The sequence below is a fragment of the Vanellus vanellus genome (genome assembly GCF_965231255.1).
Source record: "Vanellus vanellus genome assembly, chromosome: 5".
In the NCBI taxonomy this organism is placed as follows: domain Eukaryota; kingdom Metazoa; phylum Chordata; class Aves; order Charadriiformes; family Charadriidae; genus Vanellus; species Vanellus vanellus.
Window position 1 is genome coordinate 78,203,861 of NC_138910.1, and position 24,814 is coordinate 78,228,674.

Here is a 24,814-nt window from a genome sequence, read left to right on the forward strand (position 1 = left end):
TAAAATTTTACTGAAATTGAGCCGAGATGTAAAATGTTAAAGCTCAAGAGTTCTAAAATTCTTCAACTGCAAGTTGTCTGGCATTGTAATTTTAGGCACTTTTCATAGCTTTAGGCATTTTCAATTTGGGCCCTTTGTATGAAGAGGAGTTACAGAAAAGTGCAGAGTGAAAGAGTCGAGCAAACGTACGGTGGGGTGTACAACCAGCCGCCGGAGGGCTCGCGCACCGAATCATTTGGCCGTGCCGAGTATTGCTGAGCCCTGCTTCAGCCTTTGTCAGCAGCAGAATGACAAATCCATCACACGCTGCCCCGAATCAAAGAGAAGCCTGTCATCGCTTGATGAAGTTTGACCAAGGAATCCAAGTTTGAGTCAGTCAGGACTCTGACAGCATGCTCTGAGCTGCAGACCTTGCCATATTTACCCCATTAGATGCAATTTGCTGACAAATGTTTATCATGCAAATTAGAAGAAGGGAAACAACCACCATGTCATCAGCTGTTCCAAGCGTCCTACAGAGAGGCCCGGGCTTCGTGTCAAATGGAGAAGACAAGCATATGATTGTTCCAAAGGAGCAAACAGCAACTCTGAGGAAAAAAATCCATACGAGACCACCCCAGGTGAAGATTCCTCGCAAGGCAAGAGTCAGGAATAACGGCATGTCATAAAGGTAATCTGCAAACTAAATATTCAGATAAGTTAGGTTATTTTGCGTTATGCTGCATGTAGTTCATTCAGTTCAATGTGTCTCGAGCACTTTTAGATTCAGATCTCTTGAATGCAGAAACTTTCTGTGCTGTGCAAATCCACCTACACTGTTCAATTATTTTGCAGTACCTGGAGGCACACTTCTAAAAGGAATCCCTGCTCCCCCAGCACTTCGAAAAGAAAGTGTTATGCTTGACATTGAATCCTTTGGGAAACTGCAATGAGTATATGTCTGTCTTTAAAATCTGTCAGGAAGTGTGGACTGTGAATTCTTGAAGATGAGGCCTCAAGTGGACAGGAAACATAGGACTGAGTGATTATTCCTCTTCGTTAATGCTAGTTTGTTGGGTTAAAAAGTAATATTCAGTGCTTAGTTTAGTCCGTAGATTGAAACAGACTCCACAGTCCTTTCAGGCCCCCTACCAGGATGTGACAGGAGAGGAAGATTTGCTTTGGTGATATTCTACACCCTGTCAAGAATGGGCCTCACTTGTGCCTTCAGCCCTCATCTTTCGCATCGTTTCCGCTGCCTGTCACGTCTCTGTACCAGCTGGGATTCCAGCTTTAAGACAGTGCAGAGCCAGTGTGGGCTGTTTGAATTTGGCAATACCTGGGGAAAAAAGCAACTGCTTTCTCAGCTGGAATCTGATTTGAAATTTTAGAGGCAAGTTAAAATCCTGGAGTTAAAATCTGAGTTCATATTTGAAAGTTCCAGCCTGACCACCTCTAGTTGTGCTTTGCTTCCTGTATTTCATCCCACACCGCTTTCTCCTTCCCACCAGGACGACTCCTCTGAGTGAGGAACTCTGAGCAGCACCTTTACTAGAAGGTGCTGGGCCCAGCAGTGGATGGTAACGCTTCCACTATGATATTGCCCATGAGTGTGTGGAAAGGTAATTCACATCATGATACAAACTAGTTTTCACTGCTGGGTCTCTTTCCATCCTCTATGTGTTATGCACTACTAAGTAAGTAAATGTAGATTTATAAATACTTACAGGTCGAGGTTGCCCTGAGAAACGCCTGTTGTAATCTCTAATATCGTGTACAATTTGTTTACTTGGCTGATCTTGTTGCTTTTCACAAGAGACATTATCCAGAAGAATCACCTTAATGAGAAACGATTGGCATTAGTGTGGTGTATTTTAGTCTCCAGTATAAAGGAGACGTTCTGTTGTACGTGTCTCTCCGTAGTCTCTCTCTTGCAACTGGAGCTTTGTCCAGCTCCAGCAGTTCCACAATAGCAAGAAAATTTTCCTTTTATAACCTGCATCCAACCTTCCACTACAACAGGCAGCCTCTGACTGGGGTCAGATGAGATTAGGAACTTCCATATTGCTTTTATGGAATGTTATCCCAGAGATTCAATAAACTATACAAAAGTAAAATGCTGGAGGGCTGTTTAATATTTCACAGAGTTGCCTGATATGACATGTGTCAAATGATAAATGCAAATGGCTGCAGGGTCATTCAAGTCTAAGTGGGTTTTGAAATGCTACGGAAAATTAGAGGATAAATAAAGCTGATCCCAAGAGCTCAAGCTTGTCATTTTGTATGTCTCGTAATGCACATGTGTACAAGGGAGGAAAGTCTTACCTTTTGTCTGCAGAGAGGGCAGGTTATCGCTGCTAACCAGGGACTATGTTTCCAGTATGTGATCAGACAGGAACCTACCAGAAACAAAAAGAAATATAAATTAAGATACAGGAAATATATTTAAGGATATTTAATGTTTACAAGGAAGTTATCAGAATTAATAAATCCTCTTTCTACCACTGACTGTAAAAAGGAATATAATTCTGTAATTCTTTGCTTTCATTTTAATAAGCTCTTCTACACTGGTATACCCACAGATACATGGACCTCCTAAGAGACACTTTCATCCAGTTTGTTTTCCTGTGGATAGCATCATTCCTGAAGCTCCCCTGACTGTGGTTGAAGCACTCAGGAATACAGGTACCCTTCAGAGACAGTGTTGGCTGCTGTGGACAGAAGCAGTGCAGCTGCATAAAGGTGGAGTTCCTCCAGCGCTAGTATGGCTTTAAAGGGTTACGAGGGCCAGTTATCCCAAATAAACTAACGCGCACAGCCAAGGGACAGCCTGGTGATTCAGGCTTCTGGTGGCACAACACACATCTTGCTGATATAGTATCATACATTGGGCTATTTTGTCTGCTTTTTTTTCTTTCTCTTACTATATTTCAACTCTGTTACCCTCCTGGAACTGCACAGCTCTAGAAGAGCGCGTTGCTGCATTCTTTTTGGCTCTTCTTACCCAGACAACTGCTGGTTTCCAAATATACCGTCGTCTCTTCTTATGCTAAGGTCTCAGGTGTGAAAGAGGGCTGAGTCTGAGGACAATAAGATGAGACTGCACGTATAACTGACAGCACTGGTTGACATACATCAATGTCCGTGCTGGCACGAACAGCAAAAACAGCAAAGCATAAATAGCATCTAATCAGAAGCAGCACAGCTTGACTCTCAGCTCCCAGGCGCAGTGTGCAGTGTGACAGGTCAGGGAAAAAAAAATCTCTCAACATTTAAACGGATCAGATTTGACAAGGACCCCAGTGAAAACAGAAGCAGAATGCAGTGTTGCCATTTTGATGGAATTGTTCTATTGAATTGAACAATGCTCTTTATTCTCAAGAACAACCAGCAAGTAGTTTCTTGTAAGCACTATTATAACAAGAAGTCTTCAGGAGCCCTCAGTGCAGTGTGCTTGAAAACAAGTATAAAGATGTTCATGATGCTGTCAGTTATATCCTGTATAGTAGGGATGTTAAATTTGGCCCAAAGATGCTTTTTATGAACTTTGCTCTGATTTGTGCTTTTTACTTTTGTTTTCATTTGAGTGCAGGGCTTTTCTTTATGACTCTTCTATTTTGTGTGTGTGTACAGACCAGTTGGCTGGGCACATGGTTGTGTTTATACCTAAATCCCCGTGCGGTAGGTATAAACTCAGTCTGGCAGCCAGCTTCCAGCTTTCACTCGAACTTCGGCATTTGTCTCGCATCATGCCTGACCTCAGGAACTGCATTGACCCTCTGGGTCCAGATCCTGTATCGTGATCCACACGGCTGTATTGCTCATTGTCAGTGATGGCAATGGGGCACTGATGGATCTCACAGTTCAAGGGCTTTCAAAAAAGAACCCTGTGGAAATTAAAATTTGCTGCATGCAGAAGCCTTTGTTTAGTAAAACAGGAAAGGAAGGATTCCTCTGAAGTTGACCTACTTGTGCTTCGGTGCATTTTTCATAAAATAGACAAAATCCTGGTTTAATCCAGCCTGCTACAGAACCTTCTGAGGGAGTCCGTAAGTTTCTCTAAAATACCTCTGTGGTTATTGTTAATTAGAAAAAAATAATACTGCTCAAGGATCGCTTTTCAGTTGAACTTCCTGAACATATGGTTCAAACTGAAGCTGAAAAGGAAAACTTCAGGACAAACTGTATGAATTACTACTAATAATAAAATCAGACATTTTTTATAAGTCCACATTAATCTTCTTTAAAAGCTCTGGGTTGACCACATTTTTTAAATAAAACTTTAACCAGAGTGGAATTTATTAAGAGAGCTCAGCGTTGCCTTAGCTCTGTTCCACAGGGCATCAAGAGAAGTTTTATTACTGATTTCAGTCACAACAGACTTAGATCTGCGCAGAATGGTTTTGATAAGCCCAATGTAAAGTTTTATTGGTTTAAGACATGAAAAACAGACACGTTACAGAGGCCGCTTCTACTATATAAACATAGTCATAACATATATAATGCATTGCACTGGAATCAATGCCTCAGAGTGTAAACGATGATGTACTTGAGGAAAGTAAAGCCTAGCTAAATATATACAGTGAACGATAACAATATATACCAAGTTTGTGTATGGTACTTCTCCTCTGCAGATCTCAAAATAAAATAAAAACAAAGTCCGTATCATTATGTCATATTCACAGATGGAAAAGGGAAAATTAACCAGGCCAGAGAAAGAGGAAAGCTGATGATCTGTGTTGTTATGTCTATGTTTGTACTTGAAACTGTAACTTCTGTGACATTATTTGAAACATGTTTTGAGGCCATATGCTTACTGTTTGTCCTGGTGTGAGTTATATTCAAAGCATCCTTTTCCTGTATGTTATAAAACAACGCTATAAAAACATGAAACAACCTAAAGTATTAAGTGGTGTTACTTGTGAGGTAGATGAGCCCTACAAAGCATCCCTCCCTGTTGGCGATCCACTGATTTGTTGTGGTTTCAGAGGATGGAGATAGTGGCAGTGGTGATGAGGAGTTGTGCTGTGTGAGCATCGTTTCAATCTAGAGAAAAATGACACTTCCTAAAGATAAAATTGTGCTTTTATTGCACCAGCATTAACAACACAGTCCCTTGTTCTCATTTATAACACTCTGACATGGTGAAAAAAAGTGTAAATAGGTTGTAAATATAACTTGCAGTTGCTTTAAGGTCTCTGTAAAATGCCAGAGCAGTAGAAAGGAGCTTTATGGTTCTGACCAGTGTCTTCTGATGAGTCTTGCTGCTGCAGTATCAGATATTACCGCCTCCGGCCGCCTGCCTGCCCCTCTGCCAGAGATTACTGATCTCATGCTGCACAGGAGCACTGCAGTACCTTCATGGGCAGTTTCAGCCTCATCAGCCTCTTCTGCCAGCTCTGCTGTGGGGATGACAGCAGGGAACCTGATAAGCAGCTGGGGCAGTGAGGCTGTAAACCTCACCTGTAAATTCACTGGACGATGTATCTCAGAGGTCTGAGAGAAATAATGTTCAGTCCGAGTATGCTGGTGGCCTTATCCTGCTGCCTTTCAAAGCAGGTGCAAAGCTCACACTGGCTCTAGGGTACATAATGTGGGATTTAAATATCCTGAAATTCCCTTTTATAAAGGCAATTATGAACATACTCCCTCCACTGTTCTGTGCTTCATCCTTGTATTCCCTTTGAAAAATTATTTAAATCTTGTAATCCTAACCACATGGTTTAGCAGCCTCAAAGAAGGCATTTAGCAGACACATTTATCTACAGAGTTATGTTTTTACTTAGATTATCCAGTGACTATAAGTGCACTGGGTGAGGACAGAAGAACACACCAGGGGCAGCCTCAACAGAAGGAGCCTCTAAATCTGGATCTGTCCCTTTCCTGTTAAGACAGATCCTGGGCTGGAATAAACAGTTACTGAGCATCCATTGTGATGAGATGTCTTTGAACACTTTTTCCCTAAATGACCATATGGATTTACTTAAAAAAAGATAAACAGATTAAAAGAAGACTAGAAACTAACTTTTTTGAATTAATATGTATCTTCGACTAATCTTTTTTGTTTAGAAAGTTTTTGCAGGACTACAAGGTAGTTACGCCTTCTTCCTCTAGATCCCTTCTGCTTTATTTTAGGCAATTGTTTCACATGGGAAGCAAGTCTGTGGAACTGAATCAGACCTGAAACCATGGTGGTTTACTCCTAATTTTCACCAATATAAATACAATCAGAATCAATGTTATGGGATGGCTGGATTTTTATGCTGTTGAGTATTGACATATAAAAAGACAAGCTGTCTACCCAGAAGTGAGTTCAGGCTTGAAGATAAGACTTTTACAGTTACGAACTGTATGATTATTAGACTGTTGATTTTTGTAAGTTTTTTTCTGCATAGTTGAATACAAATTGTGTGGTTTTCTGCACATTGTGCCCATTCCATGAGTTTCTGTTTTAACTTAACAGTATCCTGCAAAATGACCTGTTACCTCTTGTTGTCTTAAGACTTTTGGTGGGGGGATATGAAGATGGGATTTCTCCTGCTTGTAGTGAGAGAATTTACATTAGGGGCTTGGTCCTGGTCCTTTCACAGGACTGTAGATCTCTGTAAGAAGTGTGCTGCATTTAGTAGCCTGTAAAAGCACTGCACTGCCAATACAGAAAACTTACCACAGAATAAATGTCCGCAGTTGGTTTCCACTGGGAAGGTAGCTGTCTGGAGACAGATGGGGCAGCTGAAGTCACTGTGATTACTAGGTTGCCCAATTTGGAGTGATTCCTGGAAGAGAAGTAGTAGAGAGTCTTCAATAACTTAGTATTGTGATTGACATATTTAGTTAATTAATAGTAATTTCCTATGATTAGCAGAGAGTCACAGAAACTAAGTATAGATGTCCCACATGACTAATTGTTACCTTAGCAGATAATGAAAGTTAGGCACGCAGGAATGAAGTGCTTTGTGTAATCCTACGGAAAGGACCAGTGTCAGAGGTCGGATCACGATGCCATGTTTCTGCTTCTAGTGATACAGCCACACACCACTGGATAAGATTTATGTTTTGAAAGCCAGTTGAGTTTGAACAACTGGCTTCTCTAGCTGTCATTATTAGTCAAACAGCACCTGAAGTCTGCCTCAGTAGCTTTTGGATCTTTTTCCTCCTCCTTTGTAGTCATGTCTATCACTTAAATGTACTGAAATAAAATCTGGTGCTTTCACTGCTGTCCTTGGGTGGCAGAATGATATCCTTAGTGTGTACCGTAGGCCACGTAGCAAAGACTCCTTTATTTAAGCAAATAAATTGCTTCCAAACAATCCTTCCCTTTGCTTAGCAAAGTCTACAATTAAGAATAATATTGACCTTTGTTTTTAGAGTAGGAAGATCAGAATTTTGTAAGCCTCTGAAATGCTAAAGATGCATTTTGAAGCACATTTGTATTATAATATTTCTGTAGGGGAAAGGCTGAAGGATGTATGTTGGTCTTCCAGTCTTTGCTCATGATTCATTGCCTGAAAGCAGTAAAAATCAATTTGGCAGTATATTAATCTGTGCCAAGATTGTTTGATAGAGTGGGAGATAAAAAAACATAATGCTAACTTGATATTGATTCCTTACCACATTGAAAGTTTCTGCTACCTTTATTATAATGTGTTAGATAATCTGTGATGGATGATGGACCTGCCTACTTCATCTTAGCTCACCATGGAGAAAGGGACACCTGCCCGTTTGTTTGATTGCCATAACCACAATGAGATCAGTCTTTGAAGAAAATGTAAAAATAATGTGATTAGCATCCTTTCTTTATCAAGATAAAGTTATTTCAATGTTTCTATCAGTCCCAGGAACAGAGGAGCGCTTCTGAAATGGGGAGGGAGCTTCCAAGGAAGTTCCTCCACTTTAAGGCAGAGTATTGAAGGTTATTGACTCTCCTCCACTGCCTACACGTGTTTAGCGAGGTTCAACAGGATATGACATCAATTACAGCCAATTACAGTCTTTTGATCAAAAAATGATGAACTTCACATGTTTCTTAATGACCACAGAGGTCCAGCTTTATATGGAATGGGCATTCCTGAAGTAAGGCATTCAGCTGAGATGATGGTATACTTTGGGATTACCGTATCACTGTATGCTTGCTGTCCCTTGGTGCCCAATTTGAGTTGCTTATTTGTTTTTCAAATACCTGATTGGCTCCTGTCTACATGATGGATCAATGAATACACTTCCAAGTATTTGACTTATTTATAGAAGTTTTGATAAAGAGAAAATTGAATAGCTTCTATATTTTGCATGTCAAATACTGGCAGATCCTGAGTGATTGTGAAGATTCAAGCTCATTTGACAACAGACAAATATTTTTATTTAAGTAATTGATTTTTCTAATGTAATAATTCAAAGAAAGAAGGGAGAGGTCATCAGATAGGTCTGCCAAAGGAATGAGCAGAAAACCAGGTCTCTTGCTAGAGCCATGGCTAAAATTAAGAGTTCACCAAATTAGTAATATTAAATCAGCACCTTTAATACTAGTCTTTCCTTCCTATAATGAGGATCTGTAAATAAGAACCGGAGGTTTTTGGAACAACGTGCCGTAGCTGCTGGAAAAAGTCTTTCTCCTTTACGGTTTGTAAAGTTATAGATATATTTGTTTCTGATTCTCAACAGAAAAAAAAAAAAAAAGATGCCGAAGGTGTTTACATTGTTTTCAGGTTTTCCTCTCTTACGTACTGATAAGATTATCTCCTGCTGAGACAACCCCCGTACAATAGCCCATCAAAGCTGGGATGCCTGGATATGAACAACCAAAACACAACAGTGATCACATTCAAGTCCACTGTCACACTGACAGGTGAACTCCAGGCAAGCAGGTTTTAACACAATTCTACCTAAGATCCATATGGCCCATCACTTTCCTATATTTTGACTTTCCCTGCAATACCGATGGGGAATTTGCAGATTCAGAAGAACATTATTTCAACTGATAGAAGCTGTAATCATTTTTGTCAGCTGAGAAACTGCCCCAGAGCAGTTGTGTTTATAAACACTGCATACATTACCAAAGCTGATTAGGTATCTACTCTTTATTTTTGCAAAGTAGTAACACACACATTTCTTCAGCTTTGTCTCATACAACAAAGGGAACCAAATGTGTTTCTGATTATGCAATAGATACTGAGTCAAGGGAAACCCAGCATTCCCAGACCATAACCCATGGAAATTTTGAAAAGCTCTCTTGCCCTCTGCAACCTCAGCAAGTTGAAACTTCTCATGTATTTTGTATTAGAATGTGTTGTACAATAATTAACTTACTATATGACTCCTAGGGGACAAATGATTATAGTTTTTTTTTCCAGGTGACTCATCTTCTGCTGGCTTAATGAGCGAGTCTGCAGAAATAGAGTTTGTGCAGTTCAGAAACTGGGAAAATTGAATGTTGCTGTGTTGTCGTATGATACCGGTCCTGGCTGCTGAGGTAAGCTACCACACGAAGGGGCTGGAAACTCGCCAGCTGAGGGCAAGTTGCTGATGACACCTTGAAAATGCTCTCAGAGTATTTGAGTTAGAGTTAGGACTCTATGAATTAAAGCAAAGAGCCAGGCAATGATCCTATACTAATGACATGAGGTGAAGAATACCTGCACGTATACGATGAAGAAAAATTATTCATACTCGGTACCATGAAACAGCATTTTTTATCTTCTTGTAACCTCTGTCTTACTGCATGAAGCAAGGTGGGAAATTCGACCAGCTCTGGCAGTATGACTAACAGGTGGCAAATTCTGAGGAAAAATAATAGGCAGTTCTTTACATTTACAATGAAGCAGGGGCCGGTCTTGTTATGGATGCAAGAAATTTCTGAGTTCAACAGGTACTGGGCATCAAGTACTATTAAATGCAAAGGTGGTACCTTGACTGAGGAAGTTCCTGAACCATAAATTGCTACAGAATGAGAGAGTATTCTGGGGAAGCATCATTAATGTTTCTTTTTTCTTCTGTAGGCATCTGTTGCCACGGAAAGGGCAAGATGGCCCTGGTTTGACCTGGTATATCCATCAATAGAGCATTTTGGGGGAAAAAGAGACTGGGAGTCACCTTGAGCAAAGTTATCAGTGGCTTAGTCTTGTCCTGAGTAGACAGGCTAGGAAAAGCATGCCAAATCTTTCATTTATTTTTAATAGATTATGTGCCCATAATCAAATTTCTGATTTATTTAGTCCAAGCACTCAAAATGGTGTTCGAGTCGGCTTTATCCTAGTTACAAGGGGACCGCCCAGCTGGATCTGATAGAAAGAGACGACAGATGATATCTGACATAGCTATAAGTCTGCCAGAATTAATTTACCCCTTCCAAAATCTTGAGCCAGCCTTTGAACATTTGAACTAGCAGATTGAATTAGAGATTGAAGTAGCGATTATGGCAGTTAGTATTTTGTGTCATGAGGCTGTGCATTTTTGATGGCATTAAATCATCTTAACAAAATAAAATATTTAGCGTGACTTTCCCTGTAACGGCAGATTTTTAGGCAGCTTCCTCTCATACAATAGTTTTACATGTAATTACAAACAGTAATTAAAATTGTCATTCCTGTTAACATTTTAGGCTGGAAACTTTGAGAGTGCCCATAAAAGCTACTATTTCATGGTATTGTGTTTGGATCTTGGTGCCTATCTCACCTTTGAAAATCCCAGGCCTGGACAATGCCATACTTATACTGTAAAGCAGCTTTGATGAATAAAAAGGGGACTATGAAAGTAGTTTTCTATGTAGCATATGGAAATTATGCCCCTGTGCCAGGAACATCTCTGCTTTGGGGGAAGTGGGGCAAACTTGCACCATTTGTCACCAGAAGCATCACGTTCTAGTAACCTGATTAGCTGCAATCAAATTAGGGAGCGCCACAAAGTCTAGCACAGAAAACCAAGTTTGGAAGTTATTTCAGGATTCATACTGCTCACCCTGGTGAGGTCTGAAGTCAGACTGTTCCCAAGTCTAAGAGACAGAGACAGCTGTCAAAGACAGCTCAAGAATTCCTCCTCCTTTACAACGACAGTGCTCCCAGTATGTTATATGAACGATGAAACCCAAGTCAAGATTTTCTGTACAATTTTCTTAGTACTATTTGGAACACCTAATGTTAGCTTTTGTTTAAAATTCATCTTTAAAAGCCCTAAAATATTGGTGGTTTAGCCCATATGTTCTTGGCAATCACACTACAGCCAGAATGGGAAGGTTAAATGTATTGTCCATGAGAAGTCAACTCACTTCATTTGGAAGAAATGGGAAAAAAAAAGAAACAAACCATGCAAGCAAATTATTCTGAAAAACAAACATAGAATCCAAAGATCCAGAGAAAGCCTTAACTCTGCCACCTCAAATTTTAACTGCCACAATACCTATCTTTTGTGTATCTCCCCCACTATAAGTTCCCTAGTCCAGAGTTAGACTCCCGAGCACCTTATACAGCACAAAGAGAGAGTGAGACATGTAAGATTACACCCAAATCACCCAGGCCAAGCACTGGAGATGCCCACCACTAGCCAACAGTAATACTAAACACGTAGGTTATGTCTAAACGCTCACCATTTGCAAGGAAAACCCCATCACGTTGTGAAGCCTGGGGACCCAGCAGCCTCTCAAGTGCGCAGGAGTATCCTTTGAAAGAATGGGGCAGGGCTCAGCATTTTCCAGGAGCAGCACTGGTCACCTTTTAAGTAATTTTCAGTGGTGAAAGCTTTCACCCACGTAGGGCACACTGGCATCGTGCTTTCACAGACCAAAGACATTCAATCCCCATATCCAGTGAGAAAACCCTCATCACCAAACCAATGGAGAACATCAGCAGTTTTCACCAGACCCAAGTGCCTGAACTAGCGAATGACAAAAAGTGATGGCCTATATAAAAATAGGGAAAATGACCCCCCCACTTTCACGAACTAGCAAGAAGATAGTAAGTTGAATGTCCTGTGACATACACGCTCATATATGGCACAAATGGCTTTTGAAGACTTACATTAAAATTACAGTGGTTGCAATGGATGATGATGTAGAGTCAAATGTTAAATTTGCTTGCTGGTGAAGACCATGGGAAGTTTACATGTTTATTTTTAAACACAATTTTAAGCTTTTCTAAAATCAGGTCCTTATGATAACATTACTTTCTCAGTGAGCGCCCCAGGTGTTAATTGCTTTCAGGGTCAGATTTGCAAAAGAATTCTCCATGTCAGTACCTCATCAGGGGCCAGGCTCTGAAACTGTTCCAACCCAGAAGTTCCCTATGTGACAGTCAGATTTTTGAGAAAAAGGAGATCTTTTCAAATCCCGACACATCTTTTGGCTTAAGATGAAAGCTGAGCATTTCAGAAAATAGTTCTAGAAGAACTCTGCAAAATCAAGCCTGCTGTACTAAAGCACAGCCACTAGATTTTATACATTTTTAATACTTGCATGCAAAAGAAAGGCGTGATGTAGTGATCAGATTGTTGATTATGCATCCAGAAGCTCCTGGGTATAAACGTTTATCTCTGTGACACAGCTCAGCTCACAACATCTTTCAGTTTTACCACAAGGAAATTTAGTTTTAAAGCATCAGTGATGAGTCCATTCTCATCAGCAGGTTTGAAGAGAAGGAATTAAAGTTTAAAGACCACTTAGCAGATTCGAGTGCTAACAAACTTTTGCCATTATTTAGAAGTAAAATAGACCTTGCTTTGAGTTTGAAACTTGTTAGGAAGGCATGATACTCTGTGACCTCTTGGTCAGATTCCTTTGACAGGGGAGCAGCTGCTCTGTGTCTCAATTATGAGGCCAATGGAGATGATCAGGGAGTATACACTGGACAGCTCATTATTTGATGGTACATATTTAACCTAATCACAAGCAAATTTAAAATATGGCATATTTTAAAAGGAAGAACTGATTCATGCAAATTTTCCACAAGTAATCTAATATTAAAAGTATAAATAAATACTTCAATTATTTATTCATAATCATTCTAATGAACACTTCCTACCGTGGTTCAGAAGACCTATGTAAAGTTGGGCTTACCATTCCTCTTTCCAGAAATGTTTGAGAGGAGCTGAGTAAGTTACACCCGCTGACAGTGTTGGTGTGGAATCGTTCATTAAGGCCAGCTATGCATCTTTGTGAATTATTAACTAAATTGCCCAATGGCAAGGGTCTGTCAGGTTTTCTAAATTATGGTTATGAAAGAAATGTGGTGGGTTTTTTCCCCCCTCAAATAAAGCAAATCTGCTAAAAAACCCAGGACAAAACAAGAAAAACCCAGCCCTCCCTTTCTAAAACATCTAAATAAATCTTCTCCCCACCCAAAGATGTTTAACATTATTTAAGATAACTGAATCTAATAAAAAAAAATGCATTGCTATTTTTAAATATTAACTTGATCAAGGGCACACTACAGGTATTTTGATCATCTGATAGAGTAGCAGCTTATCGGTACCGTTGTGAAACAGGCTTAAAACTTGCCAGACACTTGTGATACTCTGTAATTGCATAACTGCAGAATTGGATTGTGTAACACAATATTGTCCAATTAATCAAGTAAAGTTTAGAATTTATCAGAAAGTCTAAGACACTAAAATCATTTTAATTGATAGGCACATATACTTCGTAAGGTATTTATTCTTTGTCATGCTCTGTGGTCCTTAAGGAAGGCTTGATTTCTGTAAAGATTGTTCTCCCTTTCAGTGCAGCAAAATTAAAGAGGAAACCTGTTAATGGCTTGGGTTTGTGCAGTGTTAACCATCCTGATCCTGATTCAACAAGGCATTGAAGCACATGCCTGGTTTTCAGCCCTCAGGTAACACATAACCTCTTACAGAGGAGTGGAGTGGGAGTCGGTAATATTGGAATAAAAACACACTTAGGACAAAAATAATGCCCTTGGCATTCCTGCTGAAGCACTGATAAGCTAAACAAAGCACTTTTCAAAGACTAATAACCGGATGGGATTTGTAGCATAAACAATGCTCCTTGTTAGTCACCAGTCCCCAGGGCATCTTCCTCACTTTGTTACAGATAAATTGGCAACAAATGAAATAGTGTATGCGATTTCCTGCCCTGGGTATGCAGGCGTGCTCGCATGCCAGTGTGATAGCTGTCACTTATTATTTATCCAAGTATGTATACAAATCTACAGTGTCATTTAATTACTTATTAAAGGTGCCAGACTGACAGATGCAGAAGCTGGAGCTGTTTCGTCATCCAGAGAACTGACACGGTGTAAGCCATGGCATCCTCTCCAGGCTCTTCTAGTATAGTGGACTCCCCAACTATCTGAGGACAGCTCTTTCTCTCCAACCTTTCCCCAACTACTCTGCTCAACACGTTAAATTCATAAAGGCTGCTAACAAGGATGTCAGTTATTCCTGTGATTTTTAGACAGGAATGTTTATACACTGGAAAATCGTTTTGAACACATTATATCTATTTTAGCTACGCCGCTCCAGCATTTGGTTAGCACTAATTCAAAAAAAAGATCCGAATGGTTTTAATACAGAGGTGAAACATCCTCTAACTAAATAGCAGCAAAAAGATTACAGACATTTTGTAAAGGTGAAATAAGCCCAGAAGAATTTCCTTTTACTTGCTAGGGGCTGTATGCATAGTGCTATAGCTCTTTTGCAGGCATTTATGCCCTTGCCAAACAGCCATACTGGCCTTGGAAACTGGATGCTAAATTCTGCATAAGCAGGATTTTGGTTCCATTTTTATATGTCACTCTAAACCTATTATTGCTCAGTTACCATTACAGTTGAAAGCACTTCTCCCCACCCGGGGGCACAGCTAGATGCAGGACAGCAAGGAATCTGCACTCTTCTCACACTTTCACTCAGCGCCCAGTCTTTAGCAGAGAAACAGAGATTTTATTAGGCTTGACTCATTGAATTTGACCATACTTGTTTGCCAGAGAAAGGCTGTTAAATAATAGCAAGGTTGCCCTCACATAGCTCCAGAACATTTTGAGAAAGATAATGGACACAAGAAAATCTCTTAAACCTCTACGAATCTATACATTAAATCAGAAAAAAACTGATTGCCCATGGCCAGCCATTCCAATTATTTTGCGAACATTTTTGATCCCAGTACATGCCTCAAAGTTGCAATCCTGGACCCATTTTGTCTAATTGTAGGTTGGGCTTTTTTGGTCCTAGATCTTTGGTGGAGGCCTTAAAGCACAACTACAGTGCAAGTTATTACTGTTTACTGATCATAAGCTTGTCATTTCGGCTTTGGAGTTTGAGCTGTCAAACACTTATGTGCCCGAGTTATTTTGCATAGTAGAATAGCATCGTTGAAGCCAATAGGTCTGTTCATGCCATCCACGCATATTATTGCATTATTAATTCCCAATTTTGCAAATAAAGTTTCTTATTCTACCCCACAAAAGCCTACCTAACCAAAAATTGGGACTCAGAAGTACAAAGATGGGACTGAGAAGTATAAAGATGTGAAATAACGCTTCCTGGCAGTGTTTTGGAGCCGTGCCTACGTAATGGCATTTGACACAAAACAGGGCGGGTTCAGCTGAGATGGAGTTTTGCATTAGGAAGACTCAGTGTGTCCCAGCTGTGGCCAAATTCCATCCTGGGATGTAAGAGTGGTGGCTGCTGGCTGCTGGCGATGTAGGCAGGCTTTACAGTGTTCTCCTAAAATGAGGAGCTAAGCTATCAGAACCACTGTGAACCTGGTTCCTGCACAAGAGCAAAATGTGTCAGACCAGCTGTCGGCCTGAGCATCAGGAAAGCGGGAGAAAAATCTCTTTAAATGGAAACATCGGTGAACAGCTAGTAGAATCAGACAATTGTAGCTTTTAGCTAAAAAAAATATGCAAGTGCAAAATGCAATTCTCTCAGAGATGCCAATAAAAATAACTGTAACCTCCTTGGCACTGCTTAGAGTGAGCAATCTGTTAAAAAGAGGCTCGACCCCCCTGCTGTAGGAGTTGGCTTCCACTCTTTGGAATATGCTGTATCAAGAAAACCTTAAAATATGAAAGAAAATGCACTCAAAATTTTTAGGCAAATCGAAGCTTATTTTCAAAGGAAAAAAAAAAAGAAAAATAACTGATATAAAAATGATGGGAAATCTAATCTCAGTTTTGGCAAGTGCATGCTACATGGCTAATTCTATATATAAATGTTGCAGTATCAGAACAATTAATCTTACGCTTTACATACTACAGCTCTCCTACTCTGTTTAACTATGGCTGGGGTTTAGACATTTCTGTATTATTTAATAGCAAGTGATAGCTTACAACATTTTCACCTAGCGTTCCTCATTTTGAACACAGGCTTTTCTTCTTCAACTAGAGAATATTATTTGAATACTCAAAAACATGTATTTTAGTAATTTTTCACACCAACTTACAGATGTTGAGAAAGGGCTAATCTTTCATAACTTAGTTGTTAATTTTCAACTTACAAATAATGGAAATGAACAAGTTATTAACATTTTATTCAGTGAACTTTGTATACCGATGATAATGTTTCTGAATAAAATGATAATGGTATATAATAGGTACAATGGAACATACAGTTTTGAAAATTATTTTGTGGTTAGAGAGATTAGAGATATTGCTATAATTAGTTTTTCTGTACAAGACTATATACCAGTACCCTGGCATAGAATCAATCTAAAGGGATTACTTCTTTTTGGAAATTAAGTTTGTGATTACCCTGATCCCGAAAAGAACATGCTCGTGAGCTTACTCATGGAGTAGCCTGTGGTGAAAACTGGAAGTATTTGGTGCACAATAGTAAATTAGTGCAAGGATCTTCTCCGGATCAGAATCTACAAAATGGTCTTGTTGGGACACAAAGCCACTTACCAAACCTGTGCCTTAGTTAAACGAAGTCACGACATTACACTGCCATTTCAATGCACCTGTGGAAACAGGATTTGAAAGTGTGAATGTGGATTTGTTTGTGACACATACGTCTCTGTCATAGTTCATATCCCAGTACTGAATTTTTTGTTACTTACACCAACTGAAATTGTATTGGAGATATTTATTACAGGTGAACTTGTAAAAGAGCTGGTACCATGACAGTGCAAACAGTTCCACAATGTCAATTAATGTCGGCTAGCTAATACTGGTATTGCCAAAGCTCACTTTCACTTGTGACCTTGCTCACTGAAAAAAAGATAGGAGTACTAAAATAGAAGTGCAGATATCTGTGAGAAAGTAAACAAAATGCCATAAATAGAAAAGCATAGATACGAGATTGACAAATGTTAGAGAAACAACCGAGGCAGCGAGAGAGCACGTTAGGAGGGAAGGTTACAGTGACAAGTGAGGTCTTGGTGAGGCAAAATGATGCCATAGAGGTGTAAATCTTTTATCCTGTTCGAGTTACTGTTCATAAAATTTTCCAATTCTGAGATGCTTCCCTGAAATAATTGAGGTAGAGCATTCCTCAAAGATGTTAACCATTTATTCTCCTGCTGTATGAAGCCAAAAGGTACAATTACACAGATCTGGTCCCAATCTTTTTTGTAAATAGATTCCCACTTTGCAATTTAACATTCTCTGCATTAAAATGTGATCTGTATAGCTTATGTTAGCAATATTATTAAAGTAACATCTGTTGCAGTTTATCAATGCCTACTTCACTGACATATGATAAACCTTAATTAATATTTTTATAAGTACTTCCTATTTTTTCCTGAAACTACTATAATAAACTAAATATACTAAAATAATAACACAGAAATTGTGTTATTATTATTCTGTGTAACAGGTGTAGATACATTTGTACTTTATTATATACACACTCCCTGATCACATGGGCTAAGATAACTATACCTGAAAGTTTGTAACCAAGAACCCCAGAACTACTCCAGTAAAACCAAAATTCATTGTAAGACAGATTAGCAATGCCAGTCTAAGCCTTCATGGCTTTAATGAGATGACTATTTCTTACCACCATTAAGTCTGTGAGGATCAAAGAAAATGTTCATTGAGTTAAGATGTGCTAAGAAAAGTGTACAGAAGAGCATAAATGGCTCAGGAATTCCAGGAATCCCACTGGCTTAAACAGTCTTTTATTAAAAGCAAGTGTTCTCATAGTTGAATGACTTCCAAGAAGGGCCTCAAGTGATGAAAGTATTTCCATCTAATGTGAAAATACTTGAAAGATGCTTATTCCATGTGAAAATATTTCCACCTTTCACAAAAGCCTGAATACAAGACTCCTTTGATGAATATACCCTTGTACAAGGTATTAATTTTCTGAATTTTATACAAAATATCCCAAATTCCTACTCTTTTGATAATGAACAGATTATAATGACTTTCACCTCCTATAACAGCCAGACAAAATATTTCAGAGTATTTTACAAAATAGATGCATCAGCTACACAGAGAAAAATTTTACATTCATCATCATGACATTGCTCCCATTTCCCTCAGGGCGTAGTTGACCTGGAAAGCACGGTAGAACATCTTCAGAGAAAAAGCAATGGGATCACCTTCAAACACATGAGACACATTGATACAGCACAGTAGTCAGTTGTGGCGGCTAACTGTGCCATATGGACATACTCTATATATCCTATATCATCCTACGACCTCCCCCCTGCCTTACCTAAAACCCCAATAACAGTACCTCCTGCCCTCACCAAAAATCATACGAAGGCATAGACCTGAAAACGTGTGGTCAGCTACCACAGTAGTATTTCAGCCATCAGGACTGTCTCTTCTTACTGTTTCGGTTTTTATCCTTTTTTTTTTTCATCTCCTTAAGCTGTTTTTATAAGATAGAAGGAAGGAGGTAAGCCAGTATCTTGTGCCCAAACAGCTCCTTTTCAGATCATGGTAAGGTCTTCCCTGTACATCAACCACTCCCTGTTCTGGGAGTTGCTACTCTTGTACAATGCAATTTATGGTAAGATTGGAAAGCACTAATGAAATAAACCATCCCCTGTCCCCACTCTGCCCTGTTCTTACACCAGAATGGAGTAAGCAAGACCATGAGTGCTGACTGCCAGTGACTGGCAGTTTTTTGGAAGCCTGTTCCGCCCCTTGTGCAATCAGGTAACACAAACCGGTATGAGACCGCAAAATACTGATAATCTTAAGCAGTCAAATAACGTGAGTTCCTGTTAGAATCATGATGTGTTTTTTTTCCCTTCATATTTTATGATCTGTAGGTGTTCAGTTATGCTGAATAATCTTTATTTGATTATAATAACTTCTAAATTGGCCACAAATGGAGAATAAACAGGTAGCCAATGCCTTTTTCATGAAAATATAACAACTTTCAATCCATATAGAGCTTGATTCAAAAGGAAGCAGGACTGTGTATGCCAGGAAGATGGAAGAGATTATGACAGGACGTGAAGGGACGTGTGGCCTGGGGAATACAGCAGGTACCAAATCAGTTTGTATTGTGTAATAATTAACTGCACACCTTTTCGCAATTGGTTAGTTTCTAGTTTCTGCGTCTGAAAAATTCAAATATGCCTCAGCGCCACAGAACATCATGAGACTTATTTGATGCTTCTACAGCTTTTTAAAGATGCTTGGGAAGTGCAGACTTCCATAAATCACATCAGTCAAGCTACTAAATATGAATGAAAAGCTGAGGATCATTTTTCATCTCATGTCTTCTAATGGTGAGAAATGTGCAAGTTACGTAACTAACCACCGAGTGTCACTGTTCTGTATTTTTACATCCTGACATCTTTGCTCCCAAGTGCTTAGAAAATCCCTCTTAGATGCAGTCCTGTAAACCAGGATTTTCCAACAAGAATAAGAATATTTTTAAACTACAAGAGACGTGCATATCAGCCACACAAGGTATGGGAAAACTCAAGCATCTGGATATGTGGCTTTCGTGAGCAAGCCACCAAGTAATTTCTGAGCTAAATATTGTTCATTTTACTGGCTATAATAATGTAAGTCCCATTGAAAAAAAAAATAGGAATTTGATTTTATTTTTAAACCTAGGAATTTAAATTATTGTAGCAAATGCCATTCTTTTTTTTTTTCTTTGTTAAGATAGACACCCCTTACTGAGAGATTGTTAGATGTTTTGTCAAGAAGGTAAGGGATGCACTATCAAAAAGAGGGAGCACATTTTAAAAAAGTTCTTATTGTGAGAAGTAATTTAACCTGACTTTAAAATGTAGTACGAGTGGACATTAGACATCAGGAGATTGAACTGCAGTCCTGGTATGAGGTGCCAAGCTAGTCCTCCCTGTTTCTAGAATGTTAATATAGGTCATATACTTTGATCGGCACAAACCCAGAATTTGCTGACAGTCATGTGAGCTGCAGCTCAGGAAGAGATTTCCAACATGGTTCAAAAAATAAAAACAAACCACCTTACTCTACATAACTTACATAGCTTCCCTTTACTACCACTTCTGCTCCCCAGCTGAACCCTAAGCACAGCTTGCTGGTGCTGTGGTGTTCCTGACATGCTCCTGTGTAGCTGCAACTTGAAAGATGTGAAATAACTGCACGGCTTTCCATATGTATTTGTACCACAGTTCTCTGTAGAATGTGGTACATCACTAAATGTGACATTCCATAGAAAGATCCTTGCTGTGTGCTAATACCGGTTTATCTGGGTGAGCCCTCAATCAGTTGGAGTCAGCCGTCTGCTGTGGATGCAACAGCCAGGAGTGCATGAGTGAGCCAGTCTCTTCTAACATAATCCCAGATTACCAAACCTGTGCAGCCTGCCTTTTATTTCAGACAAGTGTCTCTCCCACAGCTCTCAGCCAGCCTCCCTGCACTGTCCACAGTCTGTAACACCTTTCCAGCACAGGCATCCCTTATGAATAATTACTTCTGGATGCTTTTGAACGATGAGCAACCCTGAAACAGAGGTATTAGGCCTTGGCTGAATGCGATGACGCTGCGCCCTTCCCTCCTGTCTGCATTTTTTAGCCCTCTGGTGGAAAACTGTTCTCTGCAGTAGTTTTTGCATGTATGGAAGATGATCCCACTGAAATAGAGTATGTTGTCAGGGCCCTGAGTGCACTAGTAGGCCTTCATGGCCTCACCTGCTGCCTCCATCCACACCCTCTGCCCATGGGCCACTCTGTTTCTCAGCCTCGGCCTTCAGCAGAGTCACAGTTGTGCCTGTGCCTGGCCGTGGATCCACTGCTCTCGACTGTGACCTCTGGACTGAATTCCCAGCTTGACCTCAGAACTGCCCAGTGATCACGGGACTGTCCTGACTCTGGTTAACCTCACTGGGCCTGACCCTGACCAGCAGGTTGTCTTCTGGGCTTTACCTTGTACTTGCCTCATCACCATGAACTCGCCTGGACTCACGGTTGAACATCCCTGAACCTGCCCTGCTCACCTGGCTTGGGTACTGTGGGATGGGACCCTGGTGAAGCCGCTGCCCTGCTGGCTGCGTTCTCGCTCTTGGCTCCGTGCTCCCTGGAAAGGAGCTGGCTTTAGCTTATGTAGCATAAATGCAGGAACAAAGGAGTTGCCTGTAGAAACTGTATAAAGAAAGCAAGCGTGTGAGAGGTTGAATCCTGCAGAGAAAGAGCATATGAAATCAAGAAGTTGAAATGCAGCATTCTATGTTTCTGTGAAATGGGTCGGAGGAAACTGGGTAAAGGGTGGTAGGAAATGAGAGATGCTAGGATGCGATGCTTCCTGAGAAGGAAAAGGACGTAAAATAACAGAAAAGAAAAACTGTGAGGAAATGAAAAGTGGTAAAGGAAAAAATAACAAAAGCTAATAGAAATTATAAAAGAGCAAAAATATTAAACTAAATGGAGCATGCTCAACAGTACAAATCCTAGCACAGAACTCGGTGGGATTTTACTGTAAAAACCGTTTATCCCTTATTCTATTTTTAATAAGGATTTCCCATAATCTTCCATGGCAACCAAATCTCTTTAAGAACTTTTGGTGAAGGAAACAGTCAAAGCTTTCCAGAAATCCAAGCCCACTCTCAAGGCTTTATCAATTCTGGACAGCACTATGAGGGGAAATAGTCATGTAAATACTGCCGCTTCCTCTAACACAGTTTTAATCTCTGTGAGTCAAAATAGAATCAGTAACAGAAAATTAAACCATGTATCTTAAAGCAAAATAGCTAAAAAAAGAAGAGTATACGATGCCTATAACAGCTATTATTCAAGTTATTTAGTCCACTCTTAGGCTGACCTAACACCAGTGTGTTTAATGCTATTCTGCATATTCCAGTAACAACAGGCAATGCAAGAACTGCCATAAAACAAACAAAAAAACCTGTTCAAATCAATTGGAAGAAGCTGTTGGAGAGAAGTTACTGAAGTTCTTGTGCTGAAACAGCAGAGGGACAGAGTAATCACATCTTCTTAGTGTAAGGCACTTAGGCTTTTCTCTGGAGTGTCTGAGGCAGAGTATTATGGAAGACAAGATCTGATCAAATAAGGTAAGTCTTTGCTATGAAGCAAATATAGTAGAGGAAAGCAAGTATAAGACTTTTGGTGGTGGGTTGTTGTTTTTTTTTTTCTGAAACAAAAAAAGATCAAACAAAGAAGTACTCCTACAAAGAAGTACTCCTACCAGGCTGACATCACCCGATCTTCAAAAAAGGCAAGAAGGAGGACCCAGGGAACTACAGACCGGTTAGTCTCACCTCTGTCCCTGGGAAGGTAACAGAGCAACTCATTCTGGATGTCATCTCCAAACATGTTGAGGAACAGGAAGTGATTGGAAGTGGTCAACATGGATTTACCAAGGGTAAATCATGCTTGACCAATCTGATAGCTTTCTACGATGCTATAACTGGTTGGCTGGATGAGGGGAGAGTCGTAGATGTCATCTACCTTGACTTTAGCAAGGCTTTTGACACTGTCTCCCATAACATCCTCATTAGGAAGCTGAGGAAGTATGGGCTAGATGAGGCTACAGCAAGGTGGATTGAGAGTTGGCTGCAGGACAGAACTCAGAGGGTTGTGGTCAGTGGCACAGAGTCTAGTTGGAGGCCTGTAACCAGTGGTGTCCCCCAGGGGTCAATACTTGGTCCAATTTTGTTTAATATATTCATTAATGACCTGGATGAGGGCACAGAGTGTATCCTCAGCAAGTTTGCTGATGATACCAAACTGGGTGGGATGGCTGACACCCCAGAGGGCCGTGCCGCCATCCAGCGTGACCTGGACAGGCTGGAGAGCTGGGCAGAGAAGAACCTAATGAGGTTCAACAAAAGCAAGTGCAAGGTCCTGCACCTGGGGAGGAAGAACGTAAAGCACCAGTATAGGTTAGGGGCGGACCTGCTGGGAAGTAGCTCGGAGGAGAAGGATCTGGGGGTCATGGTAGACAGTAAATTACCCATGACCCAGCAATGTGCCCTTGTTGCCAAAAAGGCCAATGGAATCCTGGGCTACATAGGGAAGAGTGTGGCCAGTAGGTTGAAGGAGGTCATTCTCCCCCTCTACTCTGCACTGGTGAGGCCACAACTGGAATACTGTGTCCAGTTTTGGGCTCCCCAGTTCAAGAGGGACAGGGAACTGCTGGAGCGAGTCCAGCGAAGGGCAACTAAGATGATTAAGGGCTTGGAGCATCTGCCTTATGAGGAAAGGCTGAGAGAGCTGGGACTCTTTAGCCTGGAGAAGAGAAGGCTGAGGGGAGACCTTATTATGGCGTACAAGTATCTAAAGGGTGGGTTGAAGGAGGATGGAGCCAGGCTCTTTTCAATGGTTCCTAGTAACAGGATGAGGGGCAATGGGCACAAGTTAGAACAGAGGAAGTTCCGTTCAAATACACGGAAACACTTCTTTACGGTTCGGGTGACAGAGCACTGGCACAGGCTGCCCAGGGAGGTTGTGGAGTCCCCTTCTCTGGAGATTTTCAAGACCCGCCTGGATGCAGTCCTGAGTAATGTGCTCTGGGCAATCCTGCTTTAGCAGGGGAGTTGGGCTAGATGATCTCTAGAGGTCCCTTCCAACTCTGAAAACTCTGTGATTCCGTGATTTTAGATACCATGTAGTAAAACACGTAGTGTGAAAAGAATGCACTGTGTGCCTGTCCGGTGGCTTTTGACGGGCTGTGCAAGGCAGTCATTACAGGGCCACCTGCGGAGACTGAATGGTGGATGACAGCCTGGCTGCGGAGGGGAAGTCCCACAGTGCCCCACCGGCTGTCGGGTCCCCTTCACCCCTCTCTGGTGGGGTGAAGACTGCCACCCGGGAGACACTGGAGCTCGCTGGGTTTTGGGTAGTACTAACAACGGCCTCTGAGGCAGAGGGGAGGAAAAAAATAACGACAATATAAATTAAAGAGAGGTAAAACGGCCGTAGCCCTTCACAGTCCCACCTGTGCTGTCAGATGGGGGCATGTTGCCCCACCTCATGGAGAGGGGGTAAACAGTTGCTCATCAGCCTCATACTTAAGTGCTTTCCACCCTTTGCCTCCCCCCAAAAAAGGAATGGGTATTTTGGCCTCATGTAACACCACCATTTTTTTAAGCAATTCCGTACCCTGCTCTGAAAGCAACATTTGTGGCTGGGACAGGTACGCTGACCTAGCTACATCTTAGGCACAGGCAAGTCTGAACCGTGCCAGCAGCCCTTCACCCGGTCACCTCCACGGCCCGTCTGTCCCCGGCCTGCGGCGGCGGCTGCCACAGCCATGAGGCAGGAGGAGGCGGCCGCCATGTTGGGACGGAGCTGTGCCGCCTGTGCCGGGTTCGCGGCCGCCGAGGGAGGGTAGGGGCTGTACCCGGTGACTCCCCGGCCCACGCTTCATCCCGGGGGTAGGTGACAGGTCCCCGCTTGGCCCACACCCCCAGTTCCGGGAGCTGAGGGGAGCGGCCGCTGAGGGGAGCCGCCACTGACAGGCGTGACCCCCTCCCCAAC

General features: G+C 41.1%; 1 protein-coding gene across 1 annotated transcript; it reads right to left on the bottom strand.

Annotated features, from left to right (window-relative positions):
* Window positions 1-376: 376 nt before the first annotated feature.
* Window positions 377-24,294, bottom strand: LOC309672545 (E3 ubiquitin-protein ligase RNF170-like; the record flags this gene model as incomplete). Its single annotated transcript, XM_082484073.1, has 7 exons — window positions 377-682; window positions 1,707-1,817; window positions 2,305-2,378; window positions 6,647-6,755; window positions 13,019-13,112; window positions 21,316-21,496; window positions 24,273-24,294. The coding sequence occupies 7 exons, from the start codon at window positions 24,292-24,294 to the stop codon at window positions 377-379; spliced, it is 897 nt and encodes a 298-aa protein (XP_082340199.1).
* Window positions 24,295-24,814: the final 520 nt, after the last annotated feature.